Raw genomic sequence first — 15,545 nt, 5'->3', positions numbered from 1 at the left:
ACAAATACAGAGTCAGTATAAAGACTTTCCAAAGCCTGTGACAGTTTCCAAGAGAATCTCACAGAAATGAACTCTCGGATGAGTCTGTTTTAAGAGCTACCATGGAGCATAATTTGAAGAATATGCCAGGTAAGCAACCCTACAGAAATATGAAGCCTAAATAAAGTCAAGCAAGTAGCAGAATAGATGCACAGTCTGAGTAAACAACTTCAAATCAATCAACTTGGAGAAATATTGACCTTCACACCTCAAAGTCTGCTAAAAGATAAACCAGAAGCATTTTATGGTACTGAAGAGGAACAGCAGCTCGGGGTTGCCAGTAAAAGGAAGTCTGATGCAATGAATGAAATAATGAAGCTAGTGATCTTATTTCCTCCTCTAGACTTTGCAGCTATGAATCCATTTCATATTCCTTCAGCGTGAGAGAATTTAGGAGCATTAACTGTTGGAGGAACCAGAGGGACTGACTGCAGAGGACACCTTGCCAGCTCATGTAAATTAGCACAGTCCCACTAAATATTAATGAAAGTTGACTTCAAAAAAAGCTATTTCACAGTTTCAATTAAGTAACAATCTGGCAACAGTGTTACAAACAAAAGTGAAAACAAATGACACCATACACAAAGTGCAAGTTAAAATGGAAGATCTGAGTCAACTGTAAACCAAGGCAAATCGAGTATAAAGAACTTGCCAAATAATTTGCCATTTCATACAACTGATCATGGATATGCTTCATTTACAGTGAAAATGAAAGAAAAAAATTACTCTAGAATGGGTGTGCAACATGTTTACATCAAGGTAGGAAAAAATCCAAAAAATCAAAGCTTACACTAACAACTTCTGCCAAAAACCCAAAGGTACTCAAATGAAATTTGAAACTGATTAAAAAAGGAATGCACAGTGAAATTAAATATTTCAATAACTTGTATAAAAAGCAACCTCAAAGAGAAGATAAAAGTAGAAAATACACTTTAACAGATAGTGGGAAGAATTTGGTACACTAAAAATAAGAACCCAGGGAAACAAAGGCAAGTAGTGAGAGACTTAAAACACTGCATAAATTTTTTTAAGTCAATCTGTTCAGGTTGGCTTTTTAAAAAAAGAATAGAAGCCTTTTAAGGACAAATTTTGTGAAAACTGAAGTAATTACACAGATGGCTGCTGGGGAGAAGGTAGTTCCTAATGTGTGAAAGTACGTGCAATTTAGATGGGGCAGCACACTCCAGGATGAGTGCCTGGCTGCATTCCAAACTGCAGGCAGTAAGTCTAATATACACCCAGTGAAAACCTCATATAAGGATAACAAAAATGAACTGCAGCTTGAGGACACACATTTTATTCTTTTTCTATAAGGATAATAACTTCAAATGATGAAAGAGTTCATACTTTGCTAACACCTACCATGCACTTCCTGATCAGCCAAAATAATTTTCTTTAAAAAACCCCAAAAATCTCACGTTAAGGTAACAGTAAGCAAAGATGGGAAAATTTGTTTTATGCAGTGTCTACCTACATAACTTTTTCTTTTCTGAAGCACAGAGAGGAAAGGAATACAGTCCTAGAAGTATTTCTTCCTAATAAAACTAAGGGATTTATACTCTCCATACAGGATTATCTGTTTGGCATTTTGTGTAAATACACATTTCTATGCAGTAGACTGGGTATTAAATATCACTACACAGGGAAATCAGTGTAACATGTTACACTGAACCACTTGGGACAAAAAAAGCTACCAAAAGAAAAAATATTTATTCTTTTAGGAGAATCTTAGAATGGTTTAGGTTAACTGGCATTACAGCTAGTGTGTAAAAGGTACTGGGAAAATTCTGCTTTCAAATGGACTCAAATCACAGGAACTCCTGAGGCTGGGTACTCTTGCCCAGCAGATCCACACTACTCAGGGCAGCAGTTCCTCACCTGAGCGCTCAGGAAAGGTGGGTGCACCATCCAAAGCTCTCACCAAGATTTTCTAAGGTGGTACAGAACTTCTGCAGGTGCTCATCTCTCACAGGTGACATGTTACACCATTTCCAAGCAGCTGTGTCTGTTTAAGCTGAGCCAATCACGGGCATGAATGATGCTACAAAGCACCAAAACTGCTCATGAACACTGAACACGAGAATGAAAAGATACTTAGAGGAGTGCTGAAACAAAATGGAGTTATTCCAGAAAGAGACCCATCAATTCATTAAAACACATGATTCGTATTCCTTTGCAAGCACAGTTTGTAAAGGGGTCACAGATCACCCCAGAAAAACAACAGAATTCTAGAGAGCAAAAGACTTCTCTGCCTTCAAGTCTAATGAGTATTTTCAGGTACAAATGCTTTCACACACTGCACTACTGGCACTTGTGTTCACATTAACAGCAGAATCATCTCACATCTTACTAAATCACAAGGGAAAAGAACCCTTGTGTGATGACTGCAGAAAAATTCATTTGGTATTAAGGGATATTCCTCTAATTAATTAATGCTTTGTTTGGTGGCTAAATTGTTCCCAATGTAACAACTATAAAAACATGTACACAGTTTTGGTTTTTTTCTTTTAACTCAGTAGCATACAATCAAAAGCAAAGCAAGATTGGGCTACAGAATCTGCCTAGCAAAATGAAAATGCTAGTTTAAATGTTAATAATAGATGCAGTCATTTTGCCCAGTAAACTTTAGAGACTGCATACTCAAACTCCTATGGAGTTTCTGAGACAATCTGGGGAAACCCTAAGTTATTATCCATCCCTCAAGCTGGAGGATACAGCAGTTAAAATACAATAAAGGACAATTAAACTAAAACATGCCTTTAACACAAAAAACATGAGTAATACTTAATGTATGTCTGTATATTATTAATCTTCAAAGACCTTCACTTTCAGAAATAGCTGATGGAGTCACAGAGATGTGATCCAGCAAAAAACACTTCTAGAGGGAGAAAAGAAACTCAGGGAAGAGAGAGCCATTAAGGCCACTGAGAACACAGACACCACATTGACCCTGAGCTGAGAACAGTCAGATGTAGGGAGAATCCCCAAAATTCATTTTTGCCACCTTATTCTCTTTCTTAACTGCCACTGTGAGACACAGGCTGTTGGATTTTTGGTGCAATCCAGTTACAGCTGCTCTGATGTTCTTAAGCTCAAGCATCTATGTAAAAACACATGTAATTCCTCCTGCATATGGTAGATATGGTTAAACAGTCACTCCAACCAGGAGTAAGTCTGAGCTGCTGCCAGAGATGGACTTCTCAAGGCAGGGTAAGCCTTGAGAAAGCCTTGTATGCTACAAATACAGCTTTACTTGGACTGGGAGGGAACCTCCCAGGACACAAATCCCCATGTGCATGTAAGAACAGTGAGGAACATCCCTGATTTCTGGAAAGACAAGGAAGAACTGGTGGCACAATGGAAAATTCCATTTCAGCACACTCAATACTTGGATACTTATCTTAAAATGCCTGCTGGTATATAATGGAGCCATATTTATTCTGAACTATGTCTAATCAACAGCAAGATTACCTTTTATTAGCTGAGCATAAGCAGAGGCAGCAATTATGAAAAATTTTTTTTCCTCAAAATCAGCCTCTACTCTGCAGTGAACTGCTAACACCAATTAAGGGTGACTGGTAATGAATGGAATATTGGAGAGTCATCAAGGCATAGATCTGTTCATGTTTGGGTACTGAACACCTCCTAGAATTACTGACAATCCATTCTCTCTGATGTTCTGGGGGAACAAACCCCCTTTGCAGACAAGAAAGCAGAACTTCCATGTTTGGTTTGACCAACAGTAGCACAAACTTCATTACAGATAATTGGTCATAACTAACTCAGGAGAAATTTGCAGTCTGAGCCCTAAACAAAATCTGACCTCATCACAAGCTCTTTAGTTCCCTGTCATCTTAACAGCAGGGTGAGAGACCAATGCAGAGATGTCTGAAGATTTTAGCTACCAGTCAGTCTCTGCCTGGGTGGCTCAGCTGGAAGAGCAGAAGCTCACCCAAGCCTTCATTCCCACCACTGGGCAGCTGAGCACATGAGAAATGCTGATAGAGACCATTCTGCCTATGGAAGTTCAGAGTGGGGAAATGCAGAGGATATAGCTGTCACCATAAAATGATATAACTAAAAAATAAGTATATGGAAGAGATAAATGACAAAAAGCAGAAGAGTATAATGTTTGACTATGAAAATAAAAACCTCAGAGTCTAAAGAAGTTCTATGAACAGTCTTAATGGAGTAACACTTGAAAATGTACCTGCAGAAAGCATGAGCAGCAGGTCATGTCACACTTCATACACAGGGAGTTGCTGACAGAACAACTCCTGAAGCACTAACTGTGCAAAAGGTTACAGAGCAAATGAATACCAACTTAACATGAGCATCAAAGAGATTTACAGAGTTCAAACAAGACACAAGCAGCACCTCCTGACAGAGGCAAAGATTTTATGCAAAGAGCAGCCCTGGAGTTATGTATACTTGAAACACAAAAAATTAAACTGATTTTATTTCCCTGGAAGAAGAAACCTGCAACAAGCCTGAAGAGAAGTAGTAAATGAATCCTGCTGTGAGAAGCAAAATAGAGAAGCTTAAAAGAAGTGAAAATTGAATTCAGCTACAGACTTTCATGAACTGGCATCATAAAGCCAGAAAAATCTAACAACTAAAAAAAATTCTGAGAGCGAACAGCAGGAGCAGATAGATCAGAAATAAAAGCACATGATTTCCATGTAATGTCAGAACATATCAATTGAATTTTCCTGGGTTTTCATTGCTGGAAGCAAACTTAGGAGCACTAGAAAATAAGTATGTTCATAGTACAGGGAAAGAACTAAATACTGAGAAATAATATGTTCAGCCAAATACAAATATATGGCACTTGTTTGAAAACTGCAATACTGACAAAATTGCTAAAATGACACAAAAAATCCTGCTTCAAACTCTGAAAAACAAAAATGCCAAGCATTCCTGATTGTTACATCAAAACCCCTAAGCTATTATGGAAAAATGCAAGTATAAAGACAAGTATAAGTCTCGTTTACAGAACCTTGGTTTCACACAAGATTATTGTCCAAAGTGCAAGTTAAAAGTATTAAATCACATTTTAATTGCATTCTCTTTCCTACTATAGGGCTTTTTAAATTTTTAAAAATATTTTTACCAACAGTAAGTTTTTCAAAGGTGCCCAAGTGATGCATGCTCTTGAAACTAAGGCTCAAGTCATTTATGCCTGTTTGCATCCCAGGCCTTCCCTATTCCTTTACTATTTGTGAGGAATCTCTCCCCTGCTTTGACTGTGCTGTGCACTTTTCCTCCTGCCTGCAGGCTGGGCACATGTGGAACATGTGTGTGTCTGTGCATATGTGATTTGTGGACACAGGTATGTATATGGGAATACACAGACACACATCCACCCACACACACAAATTCTCCACTTCTCAAAACAATTCCTTTGTATCTGAATTCCAAAGGTTTCTTAATGCAAACATGCAGACAATTTTTTGTTTGTATTTTATCTGCAGAAGACTTGTGTCAGCATCTCTTCTGAAACAGAGAAAATGTATCAAAGTCAACTTCACACACACACACACACACACACACACATGCAGAGTTATCAAATATCAAAGCAATCACCCATTCCTTTCTGTTTGGCTTCTGCAAATACCAATAACTCTAAGTCAACTATACTACATAAAGTATATTGTATGTTCTGCACCACAGTAAAACCAGAAAATAGGCTCCAGATGTTTCCTCAATTCCTGCCAAAAACAAAATTTGAAAAAGTGCTGAAAACCAAACAAAGTTGGAAGCTCTGTTGTAGGAAAAAAGGCACAAGGAATCTGTAGCTTTGTTAAGAGTAAATTTGTTCTGTCTTCACCTACTAGATAAGAAGGGTCAATCCTGAATCAGTGTAAACACAGAAACTATGCAGAACAAAAATTCTCATTTCCTTTCTGTGTATTACTTCTTTAAAATTACATCTCAGACTTTCCACAGATTCGAGACAGAAAATTTTCAACAACTTTCACTCATTTGCAATACTTGATTCCTCTGGGATTTAAACAGACTTAGCTTTTAGCTACACTAAAGTAATATTGAGAATGGGACTTGGCACCTAATTTTCCTAATTTGTACTTTTCTCATGTTAGCACCAAAACAAACTGATACTGCCTAAGTCCTGTATTGTTGAAATGCAAAGTAAAGGAGGTTTGCTTAAACAATCCTTCAGAGCAGGAATGACTGCTGGCTTTGGACTGCATGGGCTGAAGAGTGTTTTGGGCCCATTGTTTCTCCTTTGAGTACCAAAACCAAGAGCTGCAGCACAGCAGCTTACTAAAACCCCCAACACTGTCCAAACCAATCCTCTGTGCAGTGTCCTGAGGTGACACTCACCTGGCCCCATATATCCTGTAAAGACCTCTGACCTGATCAAAACATAAGGGGGTAAGAAACATTTCTAGAGGCAACTAGAACCATCTTATTTATTTTACAATGAAAAATTTGCCTTCAGGATGTATCCATGTTTTCCCTCAGACTCAGTGAAAGTCTAGGCAAATAGTTTAGCCTTCATCTGTTGCCCTGATGGGGACAGCAGGAATACAAGTTCCAGTGCAAAGGGCTCCAAACTGCTTGTGTGAACAGGTATTCTTGGAAAAAAAAGTGAACAAAAAAGGCTTGGATCCATCCTTATTTTCATACACTTTTTCCCCATATAAAACTTGCTACAGGACATTCTTTAACAAACTGCTTAATATTAATACCAACATATATTTTTAACTTAGGAGTAATGAACAAAATAATGGAGAATTTGAAACACGTGACTTTCTGCCAGATCTGTTGTTCTTCAGAAGGATACACTACATCAATCAGAGCCCTCTCAGTGCCCTCAATCAGAGCCCACTCAGTCCTGTACTTTATCATACACAGTCTGTTGGACCAACGCAGTCATGAGAAAACACCTCTGTTTACAAAAGCACAGCTTAGACCGGCCTGCAGTCAGGATACACGGAACTGGGGGGGGAACACAAGTAGACATTTTACCTGCATAGCACTCTTTCCCAGCTTAACCACCTCAAACAAAGTGACAGGGTCCCCTTCTCCGTTCTGCTGCGGGTGGCCATTGGCTCTCCCACGACTTGCTCCTCGAGCTCCAGCGTCCGAACGCCCCTTGTCCGCCGGAGACTTCCGGGGTTTCTTCGTGGCAGACTGGGCAAAGAAAACCAGCAGAGTGAAAGTTTATTATAGCTACATCTGAAATCACCCAGTGTTTCTTTATAAATGATCCATAAACATGACATGGTTACACCCTCACACGCATTTATGCACACAAGGACCACGGGATGAGGCAGGCTGGAAGGCATCTCCAGCCTGACCTCCTGCTCAAAGCAGGCCCAGCTATGAAACTCTACCAGGCTGCTCAGGGCTTTATCCAGTCAGGTACATATAACTTTATTTATCAGTAGCTGTTGAGGGACTATTTAAAAGCCATTGCCATGCCAAGGTAAGTCGTGGTGAACTCTCAGTGCTGGAGTACTGGTGTCAGTCCCCGTATGAGTCTTACACAACACAGACATTGAGAATAACTGGTGATCCTAACAATGATCTAAACCAGAAAATTACTGAAAATACATTTGCCATATTAACATTCATTTTCTGTATTTTCATTTTCATATAACTTTTATAAGAAACTGTGTACACAGTCAGCTCTTCAACACAAATCACCAAATTTGTACAGCCAGATTTAGTAAATCACCATAACAGCCTCTTGCTTAAAATTTTTATGAGTTAAAACATTTTCCCTTTGAGTCTAAATTATTTAATGTAAATTTTCTCTAGGTTCTTCAAGGTTTTAATCAGGTGACACCACCTGTAAAGGCTCACCTACTGAACAGCTTGCTCTGAATTTAGGTCACTTGTGAAACAGAAACAAAGAGAGTTCTGGGGAAAATAACATCAGATTTCTTACTTCCATATTCTATTATTTCTCCCTACTGTGAGGCAGACAAAAGCAAAATCTGCTGTTTTCCACAGAACAATGAAGCCATTTTGAGGAATTATGTTAAAGAAAACAACACACAAAGCAAATCAAAGACTACATTTAGGACAGTATCCCCATGGCACCGTTTACTCGAGTACACTGTCAGCTGAGTTTCTGCTAAAGCTTTCAGTAAAGAACACAAAGTTTCGGTTGTGTATTCCAGTGCAGACACATTGAGAACTTTACTGCAGAGGTAAGGGATCTAATTTCTGGCACAGAGCTGGTAGAAGACAGCCCTGCAGTCCAGCTTTCCCCGTGCTTTAAAAGGGATCACTGCCTTAAAAGGGGTGGGGCCAGAGGGCCAAAGCAAAGGGCAAGGTAGAGTGCAACTGCCTCTTGCAAATATTCATTTAAGGACTTGCATAGAAATGCAAGCTGGAAAGCTTAAAATAAAGGTACAATCTCTGTGAAGTTTTTTGGATAACATTTGCACTTAGGATCAAAAGAGTATCTCCCTCAATGAATTTTTAAATATGTGCAAAGCTGCCTGTAACAGCAAGAATATTATCAACATATAAAATGTTTAAGTTCTACTGAGTTCAAAATAGACACATAATCACTATTTATTAAAATGGGAAAGAACTAGAAGTAAATTGACTCTTTTGAGATATATAATCCATGCACTTATTCCATCTGGGAGACAGTAAGCACTTCACCTAGCTGCAAGGACTGCTAAATGAAAGCTTGAATGCAAACTGATGCCCTCCACAGAAGCTAATGCAAACCCCCTCTACACTCAGTTTTTCTCAACGTGTAATTGAAAAGGAAACGCTGCAAGGATGAATGAAAAGGAAGTAAGAGATGGATGTGAAATGCACATATCCAAAGCTACCTTGTTAATGAAAGCAATGAGAAAAGCCATCTGTTTGAGTACCTGAGTATGAGGACTATGGACACAGGCTCAAAATGTGTAATCACTAGGCATATAAATGCCCAGTTTAAATTCCCTTTGTCAGGTATCCTGGGAAAAGGGAGGTGCTTTGACCAAGGCTCCTAGTTTGAATTGGAAGAGTGAGATCATCACTGAGCCCTCAGAAGAGGTACAGAAATAACTGACAGATGTACTTCTGACAAATTACTGGACAAAGCCAGATTCTTCAAAGCCAGGTTCTTCTTTTCAATATCCTGGCCCTGAATTGACACCAGATATATTACTGAGTCTACTCAAATAAAATTTCTCTCTGGTGTAGATTTTCTTTTGACAATGAGAACATCTCTCAGAGTGGAGAAAACAAGTCTTGCATCTAACAAAAGCCATTCTGTATCCAAGCTGGGGGTAGCCAAATCCAGATGCAGGATCTGTATTGAATCCTGCCTCTAGAGACAAAACAAGTAGACAAGATGCTCCACTCAAAACTTAAAAAAATCCAAAATGTGAACTTTCTGAGCTAGGCAAGGATTAACACTGTCTTCAGGTGGAAAGGCACCAGCAAAAGGGCAACTACCCCTCAGCACTTCCACCCAGCAGGCATCTGGCAGGAAGCCCAAGCTCAGTCTCACTCCAGAGTGTGAGTATGAAAGCAAGTCACATCTAGGTCCTCCAGCAACTCTCTGGTGCACTGAAGTTTTGCAAGCACAAGGCACATGGCATTCCCTCAGTCGTTAACACACAACATTACAATGCAGCTGCAAACTTAATTTGCACATAATGTCTCCGAATCTACAGCAAGAAGCTCTGCAGGCCATGTTGACAGGTTTGAGATTCATACAGGTTCCTGCCTCTGAGCACAAAGTTCACAGTAGGAAATCCTACTTCAAAAAGAACAAAGAGACCAATCAGCCAACTGGAATAATCCCCCCAGGGAATCTGGGGGTTCCTCAACACTGGACACACCAGATTCAACTGGACAGGGTGCTAGGGCATCTTTTCTAGATCGTGCTTTTGCCAGACAAGGCTGAACCAAATGATCTGTGGGGTCCCTTCCAATCTGGTATTCTATGATTCTGTCCCAGGATGGAGACATCCTCCACCACCACTGGAGCAAGTGAAGGAAAAGGAAGGACTGGGACATCCATAGAAACACAGAGAAGACTCATTCATGATACTGAGTATCGGTGCCATATCTCCAAAGGCAGGGTGCTCTTGGAAATGGAGTTGCAAAAGCCACAAATCTAAAAATTACATTTGGAATTGAGAATGCCAGGCACAGGTAACTGTGCATCCCAGAAAGGAGGTGCATGCACTCACAGGAAAGGGTGATCCTTCTGCAAAACACAAAAAGCCCCATTCTCTTACACCGTGACGAGCTTCCACACAGAAACAGCCCTGCTGAGGATGAGTGTGGCCCCAGCAAACCTGTCAGACTATCACTGACAGCTGTAAAATGAGATGTTTCGTAAGATCAGACTGAATTTGTAGCAGGTCTGATCCTGTGGATCCATCAAATGCTCATCACAGGAAAGCACAGGAAACACAGAAACTCTGAGTCCTAACAGGAGCAACAATTGTGATTATTGCATACTACTGTACAGCTTTCAGCCAGAAAGTTCCCTCCCTGAAGTGGGTGAATTAGGACTCCCAAAGGCAGGGATAAAGCAGCATGACAAGATAAGAATGCCTGAGGCTTTTTAATCACACACCAAGAAGGTGCTGCTTGGAGCTGAGAGGCTGCAGCAGTTGCATTTGTAATTTCACTCTGAAACCCAGGACAGTTGGGCTGGTGTGGTGTCAAAATGGACTGAGGTGCCAAATGAAATCAGAAATTACTGATGATTTCTCAAATCTGTGACAACAAAAGCTGAGGGTTTATATACACCAGCATTAGGAAATTCAGAAGTTCCAGAATATGCCACAGAAGCAACAACCGAAAATGGCCATACTGATGGTCACATACCTTACCTGTTGCTTTAAGGCTTAAATGAATGCAAACAGGAAACAAAATACTCACCTTGACTGCAATTAAACTAAAATTATGACAATTCAGGATTTGGTAACAAATTAGCTCCACAATACTTTTCCTTTCATGTCTTTAAAATTATTGTGAAGAAAACAAAGTGACCCACATTTGTAAAATCAAGTAATACAGTGAAAATTAATTCACATACTACCAAAAAAAAAGTGAAAGTGGCTCGACATTTTCCATTAACATTCCCCAAGTTGATGGGATGCAGTTCACAAAGAAATAAAGGCAGTAGAAGCCCTAGAGTCAGTAACTGCCTAACACACCACCTGAAAACAATGACCTGTATGCACATTGACACCATGAGGCATTTAGAGAAATAAATACCCCATTTCCCAGGGAAGGAGGAAGAAGCTTTTTAACCTCCACTTGAGTAAGACTGAAGGACTTGCCTCTCCAAGGCACCAGCCCCTCAAGAGGCCTTGTGTTCTAAGTTCAAGTTAAGTGGAAGAATGGTAATGCCTGAGGTCTTTCTGAATTAATCCTGATCAAAAAAAGACTATGACACGTTTCATACCATCATCATGTTTATCTGAGAAGGTTCTTGGATTCCAACAGTCCTTTGGACTGTATTGGTCATAGAAACAAACATGGTGCTCCCTGTGAAAAGTCTCATTCTGCAAATAAAGACAGGTGCAGGTCCCCTAACACCCAGTGCATCCAGAGCTGCTTCAGCTGCAGCACTCGTGCTTTAGGACACAAAATGCAGAGGCAGTGCTGGGGAGTGGTGGTGCTACTTTTCACCCTTATTTAAAAATCTATCCAGAGCTCTAAAAGTCATCTTAAAGAATCAAGAGAGTATGCCATAAATGTTTGAATGATTTCAATTCTTCTAGCTGAGGCAATTCCTACCAAAAAAAAGATTATTTCCACAGAAAAATGAAGAATAGACTAGATTGCCAAAAATACAGGAACCACACCATCAAAAGCTTAAAAGGAAAACTTCTAATGCTACAGGTGACAGGACAGAAAAGTCTTCACAAAGATGCTATAGATGCACTGCATTTCTACTGAACTGCAGACTTCCTGCAGTTTTAAGGGACAGACCTAAACCATCAGGCAGGCAAGCTGAAACAGGACACTGATGTAAATCACACCAACCACAAACCTCCACTGCTATGAAAAGAAATTCTTCTAAGAGGATTCCTCCCTGTTATTAATCAGGACACGTATGACTTGGAACTAGAAGCAAAACTCAATCCCCTGCTGTATCTAACATCTATACTGCAAGATTAAATAAGGCCAGGAATCTGCTGCAAGGTTAAAATTTCCCATATGAATGCAAAGATAAGGCATTGTGGTCTGTCTCCTCCATACCAGAAACTACAAAAGGAGCTGAAAGCAAAATTGTACAGGCTTTTCTGGGGACAAAAGCATCAGAAGTGCCTTGTTTCCTCTTGCTTTAAGTGGAGAAAGACACACTGTGGCTCTGAGTATGGGATGAGAGAGAAACCAGCAGAGATCTCCAAACTTCCACCTCGGGAACAGACAAACTGATGTTTCTCCCTGTCCTCTGAATTACAGATTAAATCTGTCTGCTCCTACTTTGAATCTGAAATACAGCCAGGGATCTCTCTCACTGCCTCAACCTCCAGCAGCTGAGGTTTAAGCCAAGCTATTCTGAGCTCCTGGGAAGGTGAGGCCAGGTAGTTTAAAATAAAGCATGCCAACAATGCTGACCAGAGTGTTGATCCAAAAGAGGAGACAAAAAAGGATAGATAAATAAGTGACCTGAGCCTGAGCTCACTGATGTGAAAGCTACATTGCATCATAAACCCTTGGGCTTTCAAATCCCCTACGTAGAACAGGAGAGCACATCCATTCCCATGTATTTCAATGATGCAGCAGACACAGAGGGCATTTTGGCCAGTGTTACTCAGGAACTTCAAGAAGAGGCCTGTTTGAAGTCACTCCTTAAACAGATACCCCAGACTCATTAACTGCATCCCCAGATGGTATCCTCACATACAGTACCACAAACACCTGCACCACAATATCCCACTGGCTGGACAGCCTCAGCTCTTGGCCAATCACTCCAAGGGCATCTGCTCTACAAGACTCAGTGTTTAGAAGGGTGCAAGGCCAATGGCCAGCCCCAGCCACTAGAGCAGGACATGGCACAGCCCCTGCTAAACTCACAGCAAGGGCCAGGGAATTCAGGACAATCAGGTTAGATTCTGAGAGCTATTCTGCAAGACCAATGCACTTAATCTCTTTGCAAATTGACTGTCTAGTCTACTCAGTCATGTACTCATTAGAATAGTGTATAGAAGTGAAGGGGCTACTTGAAAAGCAGTGGTTTAGAATGGAATGACTTGGATCAAAAGGAAATCTTAAGATCAACTAGTTCCAGTTTTTTAGAAAGTGAAGGTACCCCCAAAACGTTATGGTTCTCTATGAACTGAAGAGGTATTTGCTACAAAAGGCAGTTTTTCAAATGAGCACCATCTTCTTACAAAGGTCTCAAATCTGCAGAGAATGTCTTTCTTTGGAAAACGATCTGGAAAATCCTCTTGTAGTAGTGTGTCTTTCTGATAAAAGGTCAAGTCCATTCTGTGACACTCAGCAGAAAACTGTTTAAAATACATACATATGGAGTATATTCTATGCAGCTCTGTAATAGGACCATGCAGCACAAAGTAAAGTCCCTTTCCAAAAGAGGTCAATGTGTTTATGGCAGATGTGCCACTGTAGCTGTGATGGCCTAAGGACATCAGCAATTCAGCATTTGCAGGAAGAGATCAAATCTTATTAGACCATAATATTCTAGTTAGAAAAAAATCCCAGGCACAAAAACCAGAGAAGCCTTTGGGCTACCATTCTTCAGGTCTGTAACAGAAATGAAAATCATCTAAGCTAAATCTCAGTTGAGAAAAACATCTCTGAACTTAACTAAATCTTTTAATCTGTTTCACATCTGACAGTAAAGGCAGGTGGGACCTGTGACGGAAACAAAAACTGCAGTAATGAAGAGTTGGGGGGGGGAAATGTCAGAGCTGTACCTCCTGTAAGAACCAGACAATTCACCTGAGGGAAGTGGCTGGGTTAGCAACATGGTTTGCTAAAGCAATACAGTTACCAAGGCCCTGGCTTATCACATCAAATAATGCTGTAAATTCAATTGCCTGGATTAGCCTTTCCAAAGTGTTTGCATTTCTCCTCTAGGATATTAGACATTGAGTGGCTTTTTGCTTTTGGGGCTTTTTTTTTTTTTTTTTTTTTTTTTGTAGAAGAACCAACGGAATAATTGATCATGAAGTAAAATGGAACAGGCACCTGAGAGAGGTTGTGCAGTCTCCAGTCTTAGTGGTTTTCAAAACCAAACTGGAAAAGCCATGAGCAATGGGGTCTGATCCCAAAGTTGATCCCACTCTGACTAGGAGGTTGCAAAGAGACCTCCTGAGCCCCATTCCATAAACAACCATATTGTTTTTCCTCTCTGAAACTCTTCCAGTCCTAATGTATGCTTTCTTGAGATTTTGGGATGGAGGTCAAAAGGGAAAGAGAAAGTAGAACTGAGCAAATTCTTCCAAATTTTGACAAACTACAGTTTTAAAAAGGACACTGTATTTGTTTCATTCTCTATTTTCTTCCTCTAAGATTTAGGACTGGACTCAGGGTTTTTTGACTCCTCTTAAGCATTAAGATGAAGCTTCCATGGAATCACCCCTGATAACCCTAAGGTCTTGCTCCTTAGCAGCAGCAGCAGTCAGCTCACAGCCCATCATTTTGTGAATGAAGCAATGGCTGCTTCCTCTGCATGTTCATCACTTGACAATCACACACACCTAGTGAGCCTGGAGTTGTTCTAAGCAAAATGAGCAATTCCTCCCATGGAAACCTGACAGCAGGGCCAGCAGCAGAGTGCTTCAGCAAATGTTCCCATAGGAGCTACTAATAAATTGAAGCAGAGGGATGAGAAATGCTTCTTGTAACACTCACCTTTCCCTTCCAGTGAGTGTGTGCTGGGTACAAAGTACCCCTAGTGTTGCTAAAACTTGAATTCCTATACTGTGACAATATTCTGGGTTAGCAATCAGGTTGCACAAGCCTGCTTTTTTTTATTAGAGCTACAAAACCCCATAGATTTACTAATGAAATATTTGTAAGATAAGTTTTCATTTTATCCTTTGCTTACAAGCTATGTAAACAGATAAGCTGTTCTCTTTAAACACTTCTTTAAGGCTTGCCTGAAGAGGCTCCACGTTCATGAGCAAATCCATTTATCTGATGAAGAATATATGCATCATAGAAAAGTGTTCAAAAACTTTCAAAAAGGAAGACAATGTGCCCAGAAAAGACCAGGATTTAAAATGCTGGCACCCTCAGTAAGTCCAGAGACTGTGATGCAAATTCAAAACCAACACTGAAGAGGAATTTGCTTCAGCTTGGCCAGCATGCCTGAGAGGAACACGTGGTTCTGTCCATTCTTACAGCCTCACCAGCCCATGGTTAAGGAGATAAACCTCAGGATCAAAGACCTCAGGGTTAAAAAAAAATCATCTCAATCTACTAGTGCTATATATATATATATAGATAGATAGATAGATAGATAGACATAGATATATAGATACATGGCACATTCAAATTGTGAGTTTATTCATAGAGCAACACTA

At 40.2% G+C, this 15,545-nt stretch overlaps 1 protein-coding gene across 5 annotated transcripts in view; it reads right to left on the bottom strand.

The window, feature by feature from the left end:
- The window catches only part of STAG1 (STAG1 cohesin complex component), a 175,646-nt gene that overhangs the window by 112,726 nt on the left and 47,375 nt on the right, over positions 1-15,545 (bottom strand). For all 5 annotated transcript variants that reach the window (XM_069024276.1, XM_069024271.1, XM_069024272.1 and 2 more), the window contains one exon: positions 7,033-7,197. In XM_069024276.1, coding sequence (XP_068880377.1) covers positions 7,033-7,197 — 165 coding nt within the window. The remainder of the gene's footprint in view (positions 1-7,032; positions 7,198-15,545) is intronic.

The sequence above is a fragment of the Aphelocoma coerulescens genome, chromosome 9 (genome assembly GCF_041296385.1).
Source record: "Aphelocoma coerulescens isolate FSJ_1873_10779 chromosome 9, UR_Acoe_1.0, whole genome shotgun sequence".
Taxonomy (NCBI): Eukaryota; Metazoa; Chordata; class Aves; order Passeriformes; family Corvidae; genus Aphelocoma; species Aphelocoma coerulescens.
This window is presented reverse-complemented; position numbering and strand designations above follow the sequence as displayed.